The sequence below is a fragment of the Carettochelys insculpta genome, chromosome 28 (genome assembly GCF_033958435.1).
Source record: "Carettochelys insculpta isolate YL-2023 chromosome 28, ASM3395843v1, whole genome shotgun sequence".
Lineage (NCBI taxonomy): Eukaryota > Metazoa > Chordata > Testudines > Carettochelyidae > Carettochelys > Carettochelys insculpta.
This window is the reverse complement of record NC_134164.1, coordinates 13,387,385-13,410,270: the sequence shown is the minus strand read 5'-3', so window position 1 is coordinate 13,410,270 and position 22,886 is coordinate 13,387,385. Positions and strand designations below refer to the sequence as shown.

General features: G+C 56.6%; 1 protein-coding gene across 3 annotated transcripts in view; it reads left to right on the top strand.

The window, feature by feature from the left end:
- The window catches only part of SCN4A (sodium voltage-gated channel alpha subunit 4), a 196,797-nt gene that overhangs the window by 84,513 nt on the left and 89,398 nt on the right, over positions 1 to 22,886 (top strand). For all 3 annotated transcript variants that reach the window (XM_074979090.1, XM_074979089.1, XM_074979088.1), the window contains exons 4-10: positions 5,183 to 5,270; positions 6,533 to 6,661; positions 8,174 to 8,265; positions 13,513 to 13,797; positions 16,375 to 16,438; positions 20,132 to 20,273; positions 21,018 to 21,230. In XM_074979090.1, coding sequence (XP_074835191.1) covers positions 5,183 to 5,270; positions 6,533 to 6,661; positions 8,174 to 8,265; positions 13,513 to 13,797; positions 16,375 to 16,438; positions 20,132 to 20,273; positions 21,018 to 21,230 — 1,013 coding nt within the window. The remainder of the gene's footprint in view (positions 1 to 5,182; positions 5,271 to 6,532; positions 6,662 to 8,173; positions 8,266 to 13,512; positions 13,798 to 16,374; positions 16,439 to 20,131; positions 20,274 to 21,017; positions 21,231 to 22,886) is intronic.

Sequence of the window (22,886 nt, the reverse complement as noted above, 5' to 3'; positions counted from 1 at the left end):
GGGCCTCTTGGAAGTCCCCATCCCTGTCTCAGTGGCCTCTGGCACTCTGGGTCTCTCTCCTGCCTCAGCCTCCCTGGTACCAGTCCCTCCCAGGGCCCCTTTCGCATCTCCGCCTGGCCACACCGGCTGGAATGTGTGGTCAGCTGCCTTCAGCCCTCGGTGGAAGAATTCTTCCAGGAGTGGCCTGAGTCTGCAGACAGGTGCACCCCTCCTGTCAGTGGAGCACTTCTCACTCCTATGGGCAGGTGGGGGAAACTTTCACCTGCCAGGGGCCAGGAAAATCAGTCGGGGGCCACACACAACCCAAAAACCACAGACAGGAAAAAGAAACCTCGTCTGTAGCCAGGGCCAGATTCCCTCTGCTGGGGCTGGAGGTGATTCGATTTGGTGGGGCCCAAACGAGGGGTTTAGAGGGTGGGAAGTGATGAGGGCTCGGGGACAAGCTTGGAGGGCTGGGGTGAGGCGTTGGGGTGCAGCTGGGGGCTCAGGGCAGGAGGGTGGGGTGAAGGTTCTGGGTCTGGGCAGGAGTTAGGGTGCAGGAGGGGCTCAGGGCTGGGGCAGGGGCTTGGGACACAAGGTGCGTACTGGGGCAGCTCCCCTTCGGTGGGGGCCAGGAAGTAGGCAGCTCAGCATGTCCTGCTCTGCTCCACACTTGCCCGCAGGTACCAGCCACTGCAGCTCCCATATCCCAGCCAACAGGAGCTACAGGAGTGGAGCTGCTAGGCAGGGGGCAGGGCAGGGCAGAGAGGGAGCTTCTCCCGATGCTCATGGCAATGCATTTCGCACCCAGCAGGGAGAACGGCCCCAGGCAGGGCTGGACAGTGCTCGGGGGCTGGAATGCCTGCACCAGGGCCCCAGACGAAGACCTCCACTCGTGGAAGCCTGGAGGCCTTTTTGTGGCCCTATGTAGCCCAGGGCCCTGGCCAGCAGCCCCTAGGGCCCCTGCGCATTATCCAGCCCGGCCTGCAGTGGTCATGGGCTCAGGGCGCTGGTGGTGTGCTCCAGGCCCAGCCTGGGCTGCCGGGTCTCAGGACCTCTGGCCTGTGACGTGGGGATTTGTAGCAGGCTCGATCAAATGAAGCAGGGGTCTGGGTCCGGGTCCGAGCTGCAGGCTCCCAGCCCTGCCCTTATCCTTTGCCCTCTCCCTGCTCCTTCTTCTCCAGCTGCCCCCCACCAAGCTGTCTGCAGCAGGTTTCCCAAATCCACCTCTTCTCCCACCCCTCCCTTCTGGCCAGTCTGACAGTGGGAACCAGCCCCTCCTTTGGGGCGCCCACTCACCCTCTGCCCTGAGCGCTCTTCCTCCACTCATGTCCCTTCCCACCACCTGCTTCTCCATCCTGCTGCTCCCTCAAGACATGGAGTCATCTCTGACTCCCCTACCCTAGCCGCTGCCAGCCGTTTCACCTCTCCCACCATCACCTCCCCTCACGCTCCCTCCACACGGCTAACCTCCCTCTGGCCCCACTCACTCTGTCTCCTACCCACAGCCTGCCCTTATCGCCCTGGCTGAGCCACCCCGCATTCCCCAGCCCTACCTCACACTCCTGGGACTCGGACTACGTGTCTCCGACTCCACCATCTTCCAAGCTGCAGCCCCACCAGCAGCTCTGTTCTCATTCTCACTACTCCCCGGCCCCCTCTGACACCTCAGCTCCCGTCGGTCTCTCCGTCTCTCCTCCCCTTACTCCTCCTACAGGCTCTGTCTCTCTGTTTTGTTCACACCCACCTCTCCCGTGCTGGGCGCAGTCCCACTTGTCCTGGCACGGCACACCAGGAATCTATCCACGCTCCTTCAACCGGCCTGTTGGAACCACAGACACTGGGCGCCTCCCTGCTGGGCACCTCCAGGAGTGGATGATGCACCTGAACCTGGCTTCCACCAACAGAGGCAGCAGATGTTGGATGTTCCTCGACTGGTGGGAACAGGGCAGCATGCACTGAGCTGTGGGTAAAGAGATATCAGCGTCGGGCTGGCTGTGTAAAGGGTCCCTGTCATGCCTTGGACACAGGATACGTAGCATTAGCAAGGGCGAAAGAGAGGCCAACTGGATAAGCCGGTGACCCTCTCCCAGTGATTGTCCCGCAGGACTCCCAAGTTTTTGGCCTGTAAAGAAGACACAGCTATTGCCAGGCTGGGAATTGTTCTAGAGAACACAAGAATGGCCAGAATGGGTCAGACCAAAGGTTCATCTGTCAACAGAGGCCGGTGCCAGGTGCCCCAGAGGGAATCAGCAAGTGATTCCTCCCCAGCTTCTGTCAAACAGAGGATAGGGACACCCAGGGCATGGAGCTGCCTCCCTGGCCATCTTGGCTATTAGCCATTGGGTGACCTATCCACCATGAATGTGGCTAAAATTCATTTTTGAACCCTGGTAAAGTCTTGGTCTTCACAACACCCCCTGGCAAGGAGTTCCACAGGCCGCCTGTGCATTGCCTGAAGGAATGTTTCCTTTGGTTTGTGTGAACCTGCTGCCTATTCATCTCATTGGGTGACCCCTAGTTCTTGTGTTACATGAAGGAGCAAATAACACTTCCTTATTTACTTTCTCCACACCCGTCATATCTGTACAGACCTCTCTCCTATCCCCGCTCCCACCACCCTCTCCCTCCCTCCATCTTTTTTCTCAGACTGAAAAGCCCCTGCCATGTTAATCTCTATTCACATGCAGGCTGCTCTGTTCCCTCAGTTACTCGTGCTGGTCTTCTGTACACCTTTTCCAATTCTAGTATACATGTATGTTTGAGATGGGCTGAGCAGCTCTGCAGGCAGTATTTAAAGTCTGGGCCTCCCACGGACTTATACGGTGGCGTTATGATATTTTCTGTCTTATTATTTATTTATTCCTTTCGTACGGCTTCCAAACTTTGTTAGTTGTTTGACAGGGCAACCGTATCTCCCTGTGCCAACTACAGAACAGGGAGATACGGGGGGGAAAGGGTGGCTCCTCCCAGCCCTGGGGAGCCAGGAAAGCGGAGGCAGCTTCCAGCCCTCCCCGGAAGCCCAGGGAAGCAGCAGCCTCCATCCCACCCTGGGAGCCCCAGGGAAGTGGCAGGGAAGCAGCAGCCACCCATGCTCCCCCGCTTCCCTGAGGCTCGGCGAAGTGACTCCAGCCAGCAGTTGCACCTGCGCAGCTGCTGGCAAAAGAGGTCAGCGGGGTTGGGCTCAAATACAGGACAATTAGTCCCTTTTAAAAAAATAAGCAGGGAGGCCTTTTTGGCGTCCCAAATACGGGACCGTCCCACCTAATATGGGATGGTTGGTCACTTACCATTTGAATGCCACTACAAATTGTAGAATCAAAAGCTTGGAAGAGATCTCTTGAGGTCCTCAAGTCCAAGCCCTGCTGAAAGCAGCACCAACCCCAACTAAATCATCCCAGTCAGGACTTTGTCAAGCCAGGACTTAAAAACCTCTCTGGATGGAGATCCCACCACCTCCATATTCCAGTGCTTCACCACCCTCCTAGTGAAGTATTTTTTCCTAATGTTCAATTTATAACTCCCTCACTGCAACTTGAGACCATTGCTCCTTGTTCTGCCGTCTGTCACCACTGAGAACAGTCTCTCTCCATCCTCTTTAGAGCTCCCCTTCAGGAAGTTGAAGGCTGCTATCAAATCGCCCCTCACTCTTCTCTTCTGCAAACTAAAGAAGCCCAAATCCCTCAGCCTGTCCTCATAGGTCATGTGCTACAGCCCCCTAATCGTTTTCATTGCCCTCCTCTGGACCTGCTCCAGTTCACACACGTCCTTTCTGTACTGGGGGCCCCAGAACTGGATGCAATACTCCGGTGCGGCCTTGCCAATGCCCAATACTGGGGACTTCTGCTGCCAGTGCTCCTATAATGCACCTCAATATGTCTTTAATCTTCTTGGCTACAGGGGCACACTTGCTTCATATCCATCTTCTCATCCACTGTAAACCACAGGTCCTTTTCTACAGAACTGTGGTTTAGTCAACCAGTCCCCATCCGGTAGCAGTACTGCTGAACATTGAACACCGTATTATCCACACTGATTTCAAGTGGATATTGAGTGAAAAGAGCTAATTTAGATCTCATCAGCTTGTCCCTTTGTCTGTTGTTCCTGTTTCAAAGGCTCCGTGTTCCAGCGCGCTGACCCCAGCTGGCCGGATCTGCGATTCTCCAGGAACTGAAGCTTTGTGACCCAGGGTTATATCCCTTATGGGATGGACTCTCAGAGACTTTCAAGAGGCAGGATAGAACATTGCTGGCTGCATCCATAGCTGTAACTGATGTGTGTAGTATCTCACTTTGCCACGTTAACAATTTTTCTCTCTAACCCTTAGATGTTTAGATCTGTAGGATTGATGAGCACGTTGCTATGGGTAGGATCCAAATGTATATTGACTGGGGACTGTGGCTGCGCCCTTCAGCGCCCAGAAGAATCTGTGTGGAGTTGGTGAAATAGGTTTTGAGAACTTCTTACCTAAGTTGGGGGTTGCTGGGCTGGGCTGGGGCAGCAGCTGGGAAGTCTGTGGGTTTGCTTGTGTGGTTTCTGGCTGGCCTGTGGGGCTGGCAGAGGTGCTGTGGTGGCTGGTTGGTTTTGCCTTAGTGAGAAGGAAGTCCCAGCCTGGGGCTGTGAGTAGCCCAGTTTGAAGCAAAGATGCCCTGGAATGACTTCCCTAGCTGTGCCCAGAAACCCCATCATACTACAACCATATGGAAAGCAGGGAGATTATGGACCACGAAGGGTTTCCCTGGTCTGGGTGGGAGAGTCACAGATGCTGGAGACCAGAAGGGACCCTTGGGATCACCCAGTCTGACCTCTGGGGCTGAGGGGCTGCCCTGACCTCCTTCCTGCGTGGAGGGCAGGGGAGCATTAGGCACGCGGTATTCAGAGCTGTGGGGGGGCTGTTTGCACAGTGACAGAGTTTGGGAGGCTGAGAGACACTGGGGGGGCTGGCGTTTGGGGCGCTGCTGCAGCTGTAGCAGGCAGCAGAGCTGGCCGTAGAGAAGGGGACACAGGTGGGACAGTTCAAGCTTCCTCTGTCTTTGCACCACACCGAGCGGAGTGCGGGGTGTCTCTCCTGGGCGCCAGGCTCCCGGGCTGAGCTGGGAGGGAATGCTGCACATGCGCCTTCCACCACGCCAGCCTTGGCGAGGACTTGGGGGCCGGGGTCTGTGACACATCCAGGGGCGTTTTCCTTGACCGGGTTGCAAATTGTTCAGCATGTTCATCATGATCACCATTTTGACCAACTGCGTGTTCATGACAATGAGCGACCCCCCGCCGTGGGCCAAGAATGTGGAGTGAGTCTCTTCCCACGTGGCTGCTTGTCCTTCGACGGCGGGCGCTGAAGAGGGGCCCCCTTCGCTGCCTGGCTGCTTTCTGCAGAGAGCTATCTGGCTTATTGGACAGGCCCAAGGGAAAGGCGTGGCAGGGCTTTGGAAAACGGGCATCGTGCCCTGCCCCACCCCAGGCCTCACAAGCGCAGGGACCAGTCTGAACATGCAGGCAGCAGGGTCTGCAGGGCTCAGCACGCACACATTCAGGCCAGCTTCCCGGGGTTCAGTGCCCAGATGCAGCGCCAAATTTTCCAAAGAGCCTCCCAATTAGGCACTTAAACAGGGGCCAGAGTTTTCGAAGCACCCAGCAGCCGTGTCCCCGCTAGCTTCTTTCCATCCATTATGCAGAGTAAGTTTTGTTCTGTGCACCCAGGCATGTGCGAATGTGCACCACCCATAGACGCACAGGCTGCCGGCTGTGGGCACAGCGGGTGCTCTGCTAACCAGCTGGGCAGCATTCAAATCTCTCCTGGGTGGCTGCCCAAGTGCTCAGTGTACCAGGAGCCCTGCCCAGCAGGCCCTGCACCGACATTAGCAGCCGCACCCCATGCACTCGTTTGCTTGTGCTGCTGAGAGGGGGAGGCCCCTCGACATTAACGCTCCCCAGCTAGCTAATGCTAGTGGAGTGCAGAGGTCAGCAGCCTTGGGAAGTGCCTCAAAAGATGTCCAGGCAGGCAGGTCCCAGGGCCTGTACCTCCTGTGGACAAAGCGCATTTTTGCAAGTGTCTTGGCTAGTTTTCCTTTTCATCAGCAGCTTAAAAGCCTACTTAGGAAAAGTCACTGTAAGGGAGTAGGAGGAAGGCTGGGCAAGGCAGGGCTTAAACAGAGCCTGTTTGCCCAGTTGACCCCACCCCAGTTCACTGGCAGCCAGTGTCAGGCCTGGAGGGAGTGTAAAAGAGGAGAAGCCAGCCCCGTTCAGGGTTGACCAGCCAAGAGGTAGGATTGGCTCTGGCACATGCGGGGCAGGAGGAAGAGCTGTCACCAGGTCGGCCTTTGGGGGAAGGAGCCTCTGAACCTTTCCCCAGGCAGAGAGGGGACGGAACCCCACAGAACCACCCCCCTGCAAAGGGAGCCAGATGCTCGGGGCCATGCCCCAAACTAAGACCACAGCCTGTAGGGGTGGGCTGCAGACCTACACCCCAAGCCTCTAGGCTCTGCAGGGGGTCTAGCTACCAGGCACCCTGTCGTCAGGGGGAACCACTTACAGTCACTCTTCCTGCTTTCAGATACACCTTCACTGGGATCTACACCTTTGAGTCCATGATAAAGATAGCAGCCAGAGGATTCTGCATTGACCAATTCACATTCCTGCGCGATCCGTGGAACTGGCTGGACTTCAGCGTTATCGTGATGGCGTAAGTACCTGCGGTAAGGGCTGCTATATGGGCAGGAAGCCCAGTCACCAAACTGGCATGTGTGCCGCATAGAAAGAATTGGAAATAAATGCTTCTGAAATACCCAGAGATGTTACTGCAGGTGTAGTCGATGCTGGGGATACGCCCCCACTTCCTGGCCTTGTTGGCCAGTCCGTGAAGTAGCTGCATCCCATGTAGACAAGAAGGGCTATGATTGGTGACCCTGACAAATCGGAGGATTGGGCCAAAAGAAATCTGATGAGGCTCAATAAGGAGAAGTGAGAGTCCTGCACTTTGGATGGAAGAATCTCAAAGATTGTTACAGGCTGGGGACCAACTGGCTAGTTAGCAGTGCAGCAGAAAAGGCCCTGGGGATTACAGTGGATGAGAGGTTGGATATGCGTCACCATTGTGCCCTTGTAGCCAAGAAGGTTAATGGCATATTGGGGTGCATTAGAAGAAGCATTTCCAGCAGATCTAGAGAAGTTAGTATTCCCCCCGTTCAGCACCGGTGAGGCCACATCTGGAGTATTGTGTCCAGTTCTGAGCCTCCCTGTATAGAAAGGATGTGGACGTGCTGGAGCAGGTTCGGCGGAGGGCAACAAAAAGGATTAAGGGGCTGGAGCACATGACCAATGAGGAGAGGCTGAGGGATTTCAGCTTCTTTAGTTTGCAGAAGAGAAGAGTGAGGGGTGATTTGATAGCAGCCTTCAGCTTCCTGGAGGGGGCTCTAAAGAGGATGGAGAGAGGCTGTTCTCAGTGGTGACAGGTAGCGGAACAAGGAGCAATGGTCTTAAGTTACAGAAGGGGAGGTGTAGGCTGGATATTAGGAAAAGCTCTTTCACCACCAGGCGGGTGGTGAAGCACTGGAATGCGTTGCCTAGAGAGGTGGTGGAATCTCTGTCGTTAGAAGTTTTGAAGTCCCGGTCTGAGAACGCCCTGGCTGGGGTGATTTCATTGGGGTTGGCCCTGCTTTGAGGGAGCTGTAGAAGTGCAGCGTGTGGATATGAGGCGTTCGACAGAATCAGGCTCTCAGAGGTCATCCTGTCCAGTCTCCTGCACTCATGGCAGGACCAAGTATTACTGCGACCCTCCCTAGCAGGTGCGCGTCTAAAATGCCCTTACAACCCTCCTGTGAAGGCAGGGGGCACATCTGTGTTGTGCCTGTGCAGCACCTAACACAGCGGGGCCACGGTCCAAGACTGCAGCGCCTCAGGAATGAGCTGGTCTGGCTGTCCTGGTTGAAACTAGACCTTGGGCGTGTTGCTCCTGGGAGCTTTCCCAGCCTTGTCAGGGCAGCACATCACCGGTCCTTCCCCCTCAGTCACTGCACGTAGCCAGGAAGCGCTACGAGTCCTCTCCAGCCCTTGTAGGCTCTTTTAGGGCTATGCCGCCTGCGCTGCAGCCTTTGCCCCTTCTGTCTCTGGAGGTGACCATGACCGAACGCACCCCTTGCCTCCAGCCGCTACGCTGGAGCAGCCTCTGACCTCTCCTTCCTTCCCCTGTCCTCAGCTACACCACAGAGTTTGTGGATCTGGGAAACGTCTCGGCTCTGCGAACGTTCCGCGTCCTTCGCGCGCTGAAAACCATCACTGTGATTCCAGGTAGGCCAGGGAGCGTTTGCTTCCCCAACCCTCTCCAGCCCTCTCCAGGGCATCAGCTTTAGCTTGAAAAGCCAGCCGGCTCGCAGATCTGTTCCCTGCCCCTTGGACTGTCTGGTGCACCAGCGCACACTGTGCGTGGGGCTCTCCTGTGCGTCTGCAATGGTGTTCTCTGCCCCTTTGGCACTTGTGGACACTAGCATCGCTACAGGTTGGAGCCCAGTGCAGCAAATAGCCCAGCCCAGTCGAGAGGCGAAGGCCCTTTTGGTTTGAGTTGTGGCACTAGATGCTGCCCTGCTATGACACTCTGCTTTGGCTTGCCCAGAGCTTTGCAAAAACAGCCCTGCTGACTTGGCGTTTCCTTTGTCCCAACATGCTTTTGTTTGCACTGGAAAGCCTTGCAGAGAGTGCGTGGAATTGTTTTGCGTTGCTTGCTGTCTCCATGAAGAGCCATCTGCTGCAGACTGTGGCTGGGAGCCTGGTGCGTGTCCCAGGTTCCTGGAGACATGCTCACACCTGCTCTCCTTGATCTAACAGTAGAAGTGTGGATGCAGCAGCACCAGCTGTGTGAGACATGGCACAGGCCAGCTGTCCTGAGTTCAAACCTGTCTGAGCCCCAGGGCTAAGCGATGCCACTCGCTGGTGCAGCTACACTACCAGGCTTAGTGCACAGCTTGACAAGAAGTGGCCCAGGCAGGTCAGCCTGGGCTGGGCTCACAGCCCAGCTCCTTGCAGAGATGTGTCCAGCAGGGTCACACCCTGCTGGTTTCTACACAGTGAGCGAGTGAATCCCATTTATTCAGGGGCCTATTCATGAGGGAGAGCTCAAAGACTGGGGCTGTTCAGGCTTTGGAAAGAGACGCCCAAGGGGAGGATCAGAACAAAAAAGCAGCCAAGTAGCACTTTAAAGACTAACAAAATAATGTATTAGGCGATGAGCTTTCATGGGACAGACCCACTTTTGTCCCACAAGAGCTCACCTAATACATTATTTTGTTAGTCTCAAAGTGCCACTTGACCGCTTTTTTGTTTTGATACTATATAGACTAACACGGCTCCTTCTCTGTTACTGTTCAAGGGGAGGATGTGCTAGAGGCCGGGAGAACTAACCCAGATCACTGGCCTGTTCCCCTCCCGGGGCCCCAGGCAGGGTGGGAGGGGAGGACGTGCCGGGAGGGCAGGGTCAGCCAAAGCTCTCCCCGACCCCGAGGTTCCTGCCAGGAAGCTGTTTCCTGCCCCCTTCCACCACTGTCAGGGAGCGAGGGGAAAGTGCGCAGCAGGGGTCACCTCGTCCTCAGGAGCCAGGAGGGAGAGGCATGCATGCAGGCTGTGCACTTTCCCCCTGCTCCCTGGCAGTGGTGGGAAGGGAACAGCAAGGAGCCGCCCAGTGTGAATTTCAGGGCAGGGCTTCAGCCCTCCCGCACCCTCCTTAAAGGCGCATTGTGGGGCTTGGGGCTAGGGCAGTTCTGAGCCTGTGGGGGTGGGAGCACCCTGCAGCCAGCTCCTTTTACCTGCCTGGCTGCCTGCTGCTCAGCCTCCTGCAGTGGAGCACCCCAGCTCCCCATGTCCCCCGGCCCCTTCCTGCATTGACAGGCAGCCAGTGAAAACCGCAGCAAGGGAGCGTTGCTTCCTACAGCTCCCTGTCAGCCGGTGCGGCTGCTCACCATGTGCTCTGAAGGCCGGGGCATAAAGCACGAGCTGTCCAGGGAGGGCAGTTCCATCCCTGGCCATTAGCCCAGGCAGTCAGGGATGCTGCCCCTGGCTCTGGGTGCCCCTCAGTGTCCGGCTGCTGGCAGCCAGGAGTGGGTGACGGGGATGGATCGCTCTATAAATTGCCCTGTTCTGCTTTTTCCCTCGAAGAGCCCCACACGGGCTGCCGTCAGGGCCATTGCTCTGACCACCGTGGCCATTGTGTGCTTATGTTCTCCTGGTCTTATTCAGCTGAGCACAGTAGGCTGGTGAACACGAGAAGCGGATTTGGCCTTTGCACTGCACTGGGGTATCTCCGCAGTGACTGAATTACGCAAAGGACCTGCACGTGCCTCCCTGTCTGGGGAGCTGGGGCTCTGTGCCAGGCATACTCCTGACCCTGATTCCCCGCGGGCTTGCGCTGAGCCATCCTGGTTTTAGCTCCATCTGGACTGGCCTCCAGAACTGGGTGCAGGCGGAAAGCTGGGCGCTGAGGAGCATGTGGTGGCTAGCACAGGAGAGGGTTTAGCTGGCAGGGTTAGGGCCTGTCTGCGCTGCAGTTGGACACCCCGGCTGGCCTGGACCAGTTGATGTGGGATTGCAGGGCTCAGGCGAGGGGCAGTTTAACTGCAGGGTAGATGTTCAGGATCCTGCCCCACACCCCCCGCAGCATCCCAGAGCCCCAAGTCCAGCCTGAGCCCAAACCTCTGCATCACAATTAACCAGCCCCCTGCCTGAGACCCACGTGCCCAAGGCAGCTGGCTGGGCCAGCAGTGGGGGTCTAACTGCTGCGTAGAGAGACCCTTAGCTCTAGTCTGGGCCTCCTGGCAGTCATCTCCTCCCCGTCTCTCGCTGACCGTGGGTTAGCTGTACATTCAGACTCCCTGGCTGTGCCCAGCGTTGGGCCAGAGGGTGGGTCCTGGCCCTGAGCACACCTAGCTCTGCGGCTGTGATGGTAGGAGCACAGCCAGGCGCACAGGGTCACAGGGGAGGCTGCCTCACTGGCACAGTGCGGCACCCTTGGGGCTAGCAGCCATTGCCAGGTTTCTGACAGGGTGCTGACATTCCTCAGGCAAAGACCCAGGGGAGCCTCTGGGCATCCCAGGAGTAGCCCTGTGTGTGTATCTCTGGGCATATTTCCTCTGGATGAGAAGTCCTGTGTCCTGGCTTCTTTCCCTGCCTGCCGAGGCAGAAGGGGTGTACGCTAGCAGAAGCCTGCTCTTTTTACTCACATGAGTAGTGCTTCCTCAGACAAACGCAGCAACGGGGGTAGGTGGGGGGACCCCCAACGAATGTCATAGCAGATAATGGTCAAAAGGAAAACCACACAGTGACTCCCTTACTCTGACCCCAGCACAGGAATAGGGCTATTGGGTTTTTCATCTTCTCTCAGTTTCACAGTGCAGGACTCCTGAGGTTCAAAAAGGAGAAGTGCAGAGTCCTACACTTGGGGCGGAAGAATCCCAAGCATTGTCACAGGATGGGAACTGCCTGGCTAAGCAGCAGTGCAGCAGAAAAGGACCTGGGGATTACAGCGCGTGAGAGGCTGGATATGAGTCAACAGTGTGCCCTTGCAGCCAAAGATGCTAATGGAACATTGGGGTGCATTGGGAGAAGCGTCTCCAGCAGAATATATTATTCCCCTCTATTCAACACTCACAAGGCCACATCTGGAGTATTGCATCCAGTTGTGGGCTCCCTTATATATGCACTGGAGTGGGACCAGGGGACGGCAATGGAAATGATTAAGGGGCTGGAGCACACGGCCTGTGAGGGAAGGCTGAGAGATTTGGGCTTCTTTAGTTTCCAGAAGAGAAGAGTGAGGGGCGATTTGATAGCAGCCTTCAACTTCCTGAAGAGGGATTCCAAAGAGGATGGAGAGAGGCTGTTCTCAATGGTGACAGATGACCTAACGAGGAACAATGGACTCAAGTTACAGAGGGGAGGTGTAGGCTGGATGTTAGATGGTGGTGAAGCACTGGAATGTGTTACTTTGAGAGGTGGTGGAATCTCCCTGCCTAGAGGTTTTAAGTCCCGGCTTGACATGGTCCTGGCTGGGGTGATTTAGTTATTGTGGATCTCGCTTTGGCCAGGGGGCTGGACTCAATGGCTTCCTGAGCTCCCTTCCAGCCCTAGGATTGTATGATTCTATGAATCCAGTGGGCACGTGCCTCTGCCCCCAGGGCTAGCACCTTCCAACAGGCGCCAACACCGAGCAAAAGGGCCAGCTGGTTTTCTGGTGGGGGATCTGTGGAGCCAATGAAAGTCACCTTCATTCCAAGGTGATCAGAGCACTTCCTGACCAGTGTAATTGACCTGAAATGCAATCTCTGTAACTGGCGTAGCATTTGCACCAGTTATTGTGGAGTAGCTAATTTGCCTCAGTTCTTCCGTGTAGCTAGGTCCTTAGAGGATGAGAGTGTTAGCTTAAAGGCAGAAGCCTTGTTCTGGCGACTTGGACAAAGAGATCCCAGGACACGAAATGGGGGCAAAGCAAATGCCAGATCTGAGCACACCTGTGGTGGGGTGGGGGTGGAGGGCAGCTTTGGGGTCTGGAGATGAATTCTCAGGCTAGGTCCCACCACTAGTTTGGCCATCGCATGCAGGAAATAAATTGCCTCACCTTCCAAGGGCCAGCCAGCCTCTGTGCAGTAGCCTGCTCCTCATCAGAGCTTCTGCTTTCCGTGCAAGAGAAGACACAGGAGAGGGAAAAACACACCATGAAAGGGAGACAGAAACCATCTGGGGAACCAATATCTTCTTCTGGGGTGAGAAGATCTGGGGCCAGTATATTTCCAGAATCCCTAAGTGGGTCTTAAAACCTGTTCTTTTGTGTGACCCAGTACATCAGTAGGGTCATTTGTGGTTCCGGAGTCAATCAAAACCTCATGGGCAGCAGGTGTCTTGCCATGGGGTAGTTAAGGCTTCAGGGTCTGAGCTGGTGTCTGGCAGAGTCCAGAAAGACTTGACAGCTAGAACTGTGTGAATAAGGGATGTTTCCATTCACTGGCAGCTCCAAAAACTCGTGGAAACACATTTTAGGATGAAGAGAAAAAGACATTTTCCAAAATTTTCAATGAACTGAACAGTCAAAAACATCATTTCTGATTGAACAAAATACTTTATTTTCACAGAATCTAATGTTTCGACTTTGAGCATTTTCATGTTTGTAAATAAAAATTTGTTTTGAATTGAAAAATCAAAATGTTCCATTTCAAAAATGTGGAAACAATGTTTTCATATTCTCTGGACTTTTTGTGGGGCTTCATTTGAAACAATTTGCAAAATACTTTGGAGTTAACAAATCTGCATTTTGTGTTGGAAAAAAATGTTGGCAGAAAATTTTCCCCCTGTTCTATTTACAACCCTGAGGATAATAACACTAAATCATGGGCAGATCAATTTTTATGGGATGGGGTCTTGCCTTACATTGAAATTCAGGTTCTGCTGGAGTTAGGGCACTGGCCATCACTCACGGGACACATGAACTCCATAGCAATGTTAGACATTATCAGTGATTAACAAATTAATAGTGAGAGCAATAATAATCTCTCTCCTCAGGGCTGAAGACAATTGTTGGAGCTTTGATACAGTCCGTGAAGAAGCTCTCTGATGTCATGATTCTCACTGTGTTCTGTCTGAGTGTTTTTGCACTGATCGGCCTTCAGTTGTTCATGGGGAACCTTCGGCAAAAGTGTGTGAGGTGGCCCCCCCCTATGAACAACACTTTGCAAGAGGACTTCTTTGGAATGGGCAACGACACCTTTGCAAACTCAACTCTCTTCGGCAACACAACTGGGCCGAGTAATGGTACTTTTGACTGGGATTCTTACATCAACGATGAAGGTGAGCACTTGTGTGCCTTGCTCCACTCTTAAGCTACGTCTACACGTGAATGCTACCTCGAAATAGCTTATTTTGATGTAGCGACATCAAAATAAGCTATTTCGATGAATAACGTCTACACGTCCTCCAGGGCTGGTGCCGTCGACGTTGAGCAGCACTACATCGAAGTAGGTGCTGCAGGGGAACGTCTACACACCAAAGCGGCCCACACTGAAATAAGGGTGCCAGGAACAGCTGCAGACAGGGTCACAGGGCAGACTCAACAGCAAGCCGCTCCCTTAAAGGGCCCCTCCTAGACACACTTGCACTAAACAGCACAAGATCCACAGAGCCGACAACTGGTTGCAGACCCTGTGCATGCAGCATGGATCCCCAGCTGCCGCAGCAGCAGCCAGAAGCCCTGGGCTAAGGGCTGCTGCACACGGTGACCATAGAGCCCCGTAGGGGCTGGAGAGAGCATCTCTCAACCCCTCAGCTGATGGCCGCCATGGCGGACCCCGCTGTTTCGATGTTGCGGGATGCAGATCGGGTACACGTGCCCTACTTCGACGTTCAACGTCAAAGTAGGGCGCTATTCCCATCTCCTCATGAGGTTAGTGACTTCGATGTCTCGCCGCCTTATGTCGATTTCAACTTTGAAATAGCGCCCAACACGTGTGGACGTGGCGGGTGCTTTTTCAAAGTTGGCACGGCTACTTCGAAGTAGCCGGCAGGTGTAGACACGGCTTTAATGCGCCAAAGTAAGCAACCAGATTGACTCTTTGCTGCCAGTCAGATCCCCTCTTCTCTGCCAATCAGCATCCAGATGTAGCTGCTATTCACAGGCCCACTCCTAAGCCAATCAGCATCCTTGGAAAAAGTCATACTATGGCTATGTCTACGCTAGCCCAAATCTTCAAAATGGCCATTCGAAGGTTACTAATTAGGCGCTGAAATGCATATTCAGCGCCTCATTACCATGCCGCCAGCTGCGGCTCTTCGAAATTGCCACTTCTTGCTGCTTATAGGAATAAGAGGATTTCGAACTACCCGGGGTCCTTTCGAAAAGGACCTGTCTGGACGAACCGCACGGCAGCGAAAAGAAGCAATTTCAAAGAGCCGCAGCTGGTGGCATGCTAATGAGGCGCTGAATATGCATTTCATTAGTAATCTTCATTAGTAATCCTCATTACCATTTGCACGGCCATTTCAAAGATTTGGGCTAGTGTAGGTATGGCCTATGTGACTAAGCTAATGACAAATCAAAATTGGCCGCAAAAGCCGAAAACTGAAGCTGGACTCCACAAGCAATGAATGCTTTTGTCCAAAACCAGAGAATGTTGAGAAAATCTAAGTCTTATGACAAAAAAGTGTTTCCGTCTCAGAGGGCCGACCTAAGGAGCTGCACAGCAAGGGTGGGGACACAGCGCTGAAACTGCCTCCCCATCCCTGGGGTCCTTCCCCAGCGCAGAGACAGAACCAGCTGCTAGTCTGGCAAGGGTGCCTGCCTGCGGCTGTCAAGTGACCCAGCTGTGGATAGGTTTGGGCTGGTGCAGCTCACGTCTTGTTTGGAGTGCTCAGCAGAACTCAGCTCGGGGACAGGGGCTGTGAAAGGAACCACAGGAAGGCCCTTCAGCGGCGGGTTAGAGTCAATACCCACAAAGTACCGGGATTGCGGCAAATGGCAGCAGCACACCCCGCTGAGCGTTCCAGTTAAGAGCTGCTCACGCTAGAGCCTCACATCTGGGGTGGGTGTGTGTGTGTGTGTGTGCACGCGCTTTTTCACCCTCCGTTCAATAGACACTGGGGCTGGGTAGGTGTGACCCACTGAAATGCACAGAGCAGGCTCAGATAGGTCCCTCCAGATAGTTCAAAGGGCAAAGCAGCGCCCAAGTTGGGGGCCTCATGGCTGCTTTGTGCCGGGGGCTCAGGCTGCTGTGACCTGTGCCCACCACAAGGGCCTGACCTTGCAGAGCTGGTTCTCCGTGTCAGCAAAGGGAACCAACGTCCCTCTTTGACATGTCTCAGCAGCTGCCGTGGTCTCCGCTGGGAGGGGCGGTGCACCGGCAACATCAAAGAGGAATGTGCTTGACACTCGCCCTGTCTCCTTGCCCTCTGGGGCTGGCTGTCTTAGGGAGGCGTGGGCTTGGCGTGGCCTTTCCCAGCAGGCCTCATGCAAACCTTCTCGAGCCGCAAACCTGCCAAGTCCCGGCACTGGCCTTGCTCCGGATGTTCCAGTCCCTCTCCGGGAACATTCCCGCCAGTGAGCTGTGAGCGGTGCGAACGTTCGCAGGAGGACGTTAGCCCGTATTCATGCCAGGCTCCGCGCTGGCCACTGGCACTGGCTGTCTCCCGAGCTCTTGCTGGGGTTGGGACTCAGCCAGGCAGGCAACTGGAATGAAACCGTGTGACTAAGGTCACCCATGCCAATTAGCACATTAAGAATAGCAAAGAGAGGAAGCAATGGCTGTGGTGCAGGCATTGTGTGCGGTCCAGCCCTGGGAAGCCAGCCAGCCACTCAGCCCTTTGTAGGAGTATTGCAAATGATAAATAAATGTGTGCGAGGCTCATGGCTTCTCTCTTTCCTGCCTTGCAAAGGGAACTTCTACTTTCTGGAGGGCTCGCTGGATGCTCTGCTCTGCGGGAACAGCAGCGACGCTGGGTGAGTGGGGCTGGTTTCACTGGACTGGCACAGGCAGCGGGGGACAGAGGCCAGCGCAGAGCTGGAGCAGCCAGCCAGAGGTGATGGGTGTGTCTGGAGTGGAGAGCGGTGGCTGTGAAGGCCGGTTGTACATCTGTCACCAGGGAGCCCTCTGAGGCTTCCCACCCCGAGGGGATGAGCTCTGTTGTGTGCACCCCTGCAGAGGTGAAGTGTGACGCACGTGGTGAGGGTGCGGCTGAGGGGCTGGTAGTGTGGCAGGGCGCTCAGGGCCGGGGAAGAGGGCTGGGGATAAGGGTTCAGGCTGGGGGTGAGGGCTCCGGGGTGGGGCTGGGGATAAGGGTTCAGGCTGGGGGTGAGGGCTCTGGGGTGGGGCTGGGGATGAGGGGTTCAGGGCTGGAGCAGGAGGTTTAGCTGCAGTGGTGTTAGGGCCCTGGCTGGGGATATAGGTTATGTATGGGGTGGGGCCGCTTTTGGAAGAGGTGTGGGGTGAAGGAGGGTGCCCCAGGGCCACTGTGGGGAGAGAAGCAGCACTCCTTGAAGCAGCACTCAAGCTAGAGGGGAATGACAACTCTCCCTGCCCTGGCAGCTCCAGGGTGGCTGTAGCAGAATCAGGGCCAGGCTGTCCCAGCTGGGCCAGGACTGGTGTCTTCCCCTCTGTGCTCCAGCACTGACAGTTTCCCCTCTGTGCCCGGCACGGACCGTTCCCCCCTCTGTGCCCGGCACGGACCGTTCCCCCCTCTGCACCCCGGCACAGACCGTTCCCCCTCTGTGCCCGGCACGGACCGTTCCCCCCTCTGCACCCCGGCATGGACCGTTCCACCTCTGCACCCTGGCATGGACCGTTCCCCATTCTGCGCCCCAGCATGGACCGTGCCTCCCTCTGCACCCTGGCATGGACCGTTCCCCCCACCCAGCACCCCAGCATGGACCGTTCCCCCCTCTGCACCCCGGCACGGAGCGTCCCCCCCTCTGCGTCCCGGCCCTCTGCTCTGACACCAAACGGTCCCTCCGCCCCATCCTCTCTACTCCTTTGACTAGGCCTAGCTACCCCGCTCTCTCTCCCTCTTCTGCTTCCCCAGCATCTTGTGCCTCCCCCTTGGGCTCCTGTGCCCACTCCCCTTGATAATCAGTAAATTAGCTCCTTGGCTTCCTAGGCCCACTTTTATCTGGTACCCAACAACTCCTCTCCTCAAGGAGGCGCTCCCTGAGGCCCTTGACCCGCCGTGAGCAGAGGGCCCGCTCCAGCACTGCTCCCAGGGATGGGGCACTTCCTAGCTAGTGGACGTGCTGGCCGCTGCACAAGGTCACCCTCTGGTTCCAGGTTCCCTGTGCCAGCTGTGTCGCCCCTGCTGGGGGTCCCGTCCCTCTGCATGGCAGGGAAGAGGCGTCGGAGGTGTTGGTGCCTCCCCAAGAACTGCACCTCTGGGAGGTTCTCTTGGGAGTTAATTCCAGAGGAGCCTCCAGGCTGATGCCGCTGCTGCGTCTGAAGGGACCTGCAGGGGAGAGAGGTGCCAGGGGCCTGGTTGGTAGGCAGCCATGGCCTGCTTCTGGCAGCGGTGCTGAAGAACGCCTCTGTCTGCGACTCCCCAGAGTTCCAGTAGGAACACACGCACACACCCTGCAATATGCCCCAGCACATTCAGACTGGGGCTGGTCCCCCTCTTCCCTTGGGCCGGGCACCCCCAGCACCCCTCCCTGAACAGGGTGCCCTCCGACTGTTTCCATCCGTGGGTGGAATAAATTTTATTTTGTGCACCAAGGCATGTGCAGAGGTACACCAGCAAGCGACACACCTGCTGTCCGCTGCACGCGCTCTACTAATCAGCTGAGCGGCACCTGAATCAGTCCTGGTCAGCCAGCCAAATGCTCAGTTTACAGGGAACACTGCCCTGGCCCCCTGACTCAGGCTGCCCAGCTGTACCCGGCTCCAGCAGGGGCAGCTGCACTTTTGGGCTGGGCTGAACACATCCCACAGGTGTTCAGTCTGCCAGAAGCTCGTTCAGCAGTGGCTGGGAGTAAAGCGCAGCCGCCGCTCGCCAGGGCCTCGGAGAGTGGGGCAGTTGGATAAGCCACGGCAAGGGGGGCACGTGGGCTGCCACGAATAACAGGGGAGACAGGAACTCCATTTCCTGCAATGTCCTCTGGGGGTGGCATCCCAGCAGGCCCTCGATTGCAGGCTCCCCCCAGGTGGTGATCCCAGACATCATGTGCCGCAGCGTTGGCTCCCATGCAGGGCGCCTGCTCCTGGGGGCTGCCGGCTGAGGCAGTGCAACCTTCGGGCTTCCTGTCCTCGTGTGCTTCTTGAGGAGGGCAAACGAGGGGCCCACGAGTCCCAGTCTGGAAACTAAAGTCAGCACCGTGTGTGGGAGTAAACCACACACCTGCCGGCCTCAGGAACCTCCATTGCCACCACACCCAGCACAGACTGGTTAGCAATGGCCTGGCAGCATTCCCGGTAGCCAGCTTGCAGAGTGCAGCCTGCTGCTGGAACGGCTTGGCCAGCACCCGGCCTGCCTACGTGGTGGAGGGGCTGGGCGAGCTCCTTGGGCAATGCACCATGTCATCTCCCAGGGCTCGCACCTGCGGCCCTGATCCTGCCATGCTGGGCTGCGAAGGGGCCTGCTGAGGGCTGTGAGCAGCAAGTCCGTGTCCTCCTCAGCTCCACTTCTAGCTCTGTCAGGTGCTGCCAGAAGCTCTGCCCGCTGCTGGAAGCAGGTGTCCCAGTGCAGGCAAGAGTTTCCCCTCTGGGGCTGGGCACGGGCAGCTTGACAGCCGTCTCAGCAGGAGGTGGCTGGTCAGACTTCCTGTGGTGGCTGGACTGGACATGGCCTCGTGAGCAAAGCAGTAAAGCAGCCGCATGCTGGGAGGTGCTACGGCATCTGAGGCGCGGCGGTTTGACTCAGGCCTGCGTAGTGCAGGCGTAAGCTGGAGCCCTGGGTTTGAACCCTAGGGTTAGTGAATGGCCTCGGGCCCTGGGGTCTCACCAGAGTGGCAGACTTGAGCTCCACTAACCCTGCAGTTACGTAGCCATCTACTTGGTCTTCAGGTCTTGACCTTACGCACCCAGTTCTGAAATCCTGGGCTCAGTTGTCTGTAGGTGTATAGGGGTGTTGGTACAAGCTCTGTGTGTGAGTTAGTGCAAGCTCTGTTTGCATGTTGGTGCAAACTCTGTGCATATTAGTTCAAGCTATGTATGTGAGTTAGTGGAAGCTGTGTGTGGGTTGGTGCAAGCTCTGTGTGTTAGTGCGAGCTCTGTGTGTTGGTGCAAGCTCAGTGTGCATATTGGTGCAAGTTGTGTGTGTGTGTGTTGGTGAGAGAGAGAAGTGAGCACTTTTGAGCTACAGAAATCCAGAAATCGACCGGCAACCAACTCGAGCCTGTCCATAGCAGATGGCTGTGGCCCACCCAGGGGCTCTCCTTAGCATTCACTGCCTGAGCTCCTCTGCAGCAGGTGACAGTCCGGGGTTCCCTGTTAGGCGGATTGGTCTCTGAAGTGAATGCTTTTGTGTCCCGCACCCCCTCTGGCTCAGCCCACTTGCTCCACTCCTTTGCCCCTCACGTGCTCTGTGAGTCTCTCAAGTCACCACTGGACTCCTGTTTGGCCTGGCTACCCCTTCCTGGAGGGCGGGAGGCAGGCAGGGCTGAAGTCAGCTCTAACATGGCCTCTCCTCTCCTCTCTGCTTCCTCTGGCAGGCGGTGCCCCGAGGGGTACATGTGCATGAAAGCTGGGAGGAACCCGAACTACGGCTACACCAGCTATGACACGTTCAGCTGGGCCTTCCTCTCCCTCTTCCGCCTTATGACTCAGGACTACTGGGAGAACCTCTTCCAGCTGGTGCGCACCCTCTTCCCTTCCTCGGGCTTCAGCTGTGGCTGCGCCCTGGCTCGTGCTCTCCTGCCCGGCCCTCAGCACATGGCTGCAGGCCCTTGGAATTAAAGGCCACTGTTTGGTTTTAGTAGACTGGTCTGCTGCGTATGGTGATGGCGACTCCACCTGCCGGCAGTCAGGAGAGCTACCAGGAGCCTCTGGTCGTTAGGCGTAGGGCATGTGGCAGCTCCTCCTCCTGCTTATAGGTACTCACCCAAAGCCATTCAGGCATGAAGGGAGCACCCGGCTGTGCTCCCTGGCAGTGCAGAGTGACCAGTTCCAACAGGGAGCTGGGTCTTCTGGAACAATGACACTGAGCCCCCCAGTTGCTCTCTGTGTCCACAGCTGGAGACCTCCCCGGGTTGGGTGGAGGAGACTGTTGTGACAATTGGGGTCTTCTGCCTGGATCCAGGCCCTCAGACCCACAGGAGCACGAGGATCTGTGCTCGTCATTCACAGCCATCCTGTTGGGGCAGAGGCCCCACTCCCTCCAGCTGAGCACGCACACCGTTAGTGCTGAGGCTCCTGGGGATTGTAGCATAACTTACAGCCCACTGACATGGCAGCACAAGAGCTGGGTGAGGGTCGAGGGCTTCTCAGTAGTGGGAGAACATATCTCACAGCCTGGCCTCGTCCTGGGAAGGGGCATTCAGCTGGTAAAGAGATCTCGCGGTCTGACTTCTGTGGTGGAACGTGTCGCTTCTCTCCCAGACCCTCCGCGCCGCTGGGAAAACGTACATGATCTTCTTTGTAGTGGTCATATTCCTCGGGTCCTTCTACCTCATCAACCTCATCCTGGCTGTGGTGGCCATGGCCTATGCAGAGCAGAACGATGCCACCATGCTGGAGGAGCAGCAGAAAGAGGAGGAGTTTCAGCAGCTCCTGGAGCAGCTGAAGAAGCACCAGGAGGAGCAAGAGAGACTGGTCAGTCCAAGGGGGCTGTGGGGGGCTGGGGTGGAACTGGTGCTAAGTCTGTGGGGTAGCAGGGAAACACCCAGACCAGGTCAACAGGGCGAGGCAGGAACTAGCACCTGGGATAGGTGCTGCAGCTCAGGCTGCCAAGCGTGAGGGGCCAGGTGGAAAAGGGGCCCCAAGGGAAGGGGAATGAGGAGGTAGAGAAGCCCAGTGTGCAGAGGTGTGAGCCCAGCTGGGGCAGTGGTGGGGAGCGCTGAGCTTACGGGGGCCTGCAGCCAGCAGCAGCCCAGTGGATGGGAGGAGATCCACGTTGCAGGGTCTTCAGCTGCAGCAGAGCCGCCCCCAATGCAGCCGAGGCTGGTGGGGCACACAGGACTCCGAAGCGGCCTGGCAGTTCGGTGTGGCCCTTCCCTGCTGGAGCTGGGCTGCAATCGCAGCCTTTGCTGCAGCTTTCTCAAGGCAACCAGGGCCAGGCAGCCCTGCGGGGGATGAAGTAGGGATGCGTGGTCCTGCCATCCTATTGGGCCCAGCCTGTGCACCAGCCCCCGTCACGAACAGCACCTGGGAAGGGCCAACACAGCCTTCTGGACCATCCTTCACTCACCTCTGGGGTTCCAGTGCTGCGCTGCACTATGGCCGCTCTGCCCTCAGCGGCTCCTAAGCCTCCACTCCCTGCAGCCGGGGGTGGCCAGAGCAGTAGGGCTATGGCCTTGGGACCCCTGCTGCCCACTGCTGTTGGGCACTGCAGCAGAGGCAAGCTAGAGTGACCCACAGGCTGCTCTATCTTACCTGAAGGAACGGCTGAGGACCCGAGGGCAGGCTTTAAGGCAACACTGTCATCCTCTTTCTGTTGTGTCAGGGGTGGGACCTGAGGATCCCACCGCCTGGATCTCTTGTCTCATTTGCCATGCTGCCGTCAGCTCTTAGCTCCAGCCTCTCCCTGCCACAGCAAGCGGTTCAGTTAACACTTCTGCCCAGGGGCGTCTCTCCCTTCCCACTTCCCGATCTCCCCTTCTCCTCAGTGACCACACCTCTTCATCCACCCCTCTGTTACTGCCCCAGGCATTGCCTTGTAGTGTAGCATGGTAGCACCTCAGGGCTTGGCCTGAGGACAGGGCCCCAGTGTGCACAGACATCTACTGAGATCCCAGAGATCCCTGTCCAAGGCAAAGCCTCCCTCCTGCCCATTGCAGCCCTGAGTGCCGCCCACCCGCCTGCAAAACAGCCCCTGAACGGCGGTAACCCAGCGGCGCTGTGGGGCAGCCTGAGCTGCAGCACTCCCAGCAGAACTGCCTGAGCCCCTGGGACATTCCAGCCCAGGATGTGGGGTGCGTGCTGGGTTAGTGCGGGGCCGGGGCCATGTCCAGTGCTCTGCATTAATACTATTAATCATACCTCCAAAGCCTGTCACACGCCCCCGCTGCCTCGGTGAAGTGTCCCTGATTATTACCCTCTGCCTGCAGGTGAGGAAACACTAACCCTGGGACGCTCCTGCTCCCAGCCGGCTGGTGGGAGCCAGCAATGCCATTTCTGGAGCTTTTTCTGTTCCAAAATGGAAGAAACACCAAAAAAACCCTGAAATTTCCGGTGGATTAAATTCAGAAAAAAAATCTTTTGGGGTCAATTGTTTTGTTGTGAAGAAATCACAACTCTGGGCTGGGGCTG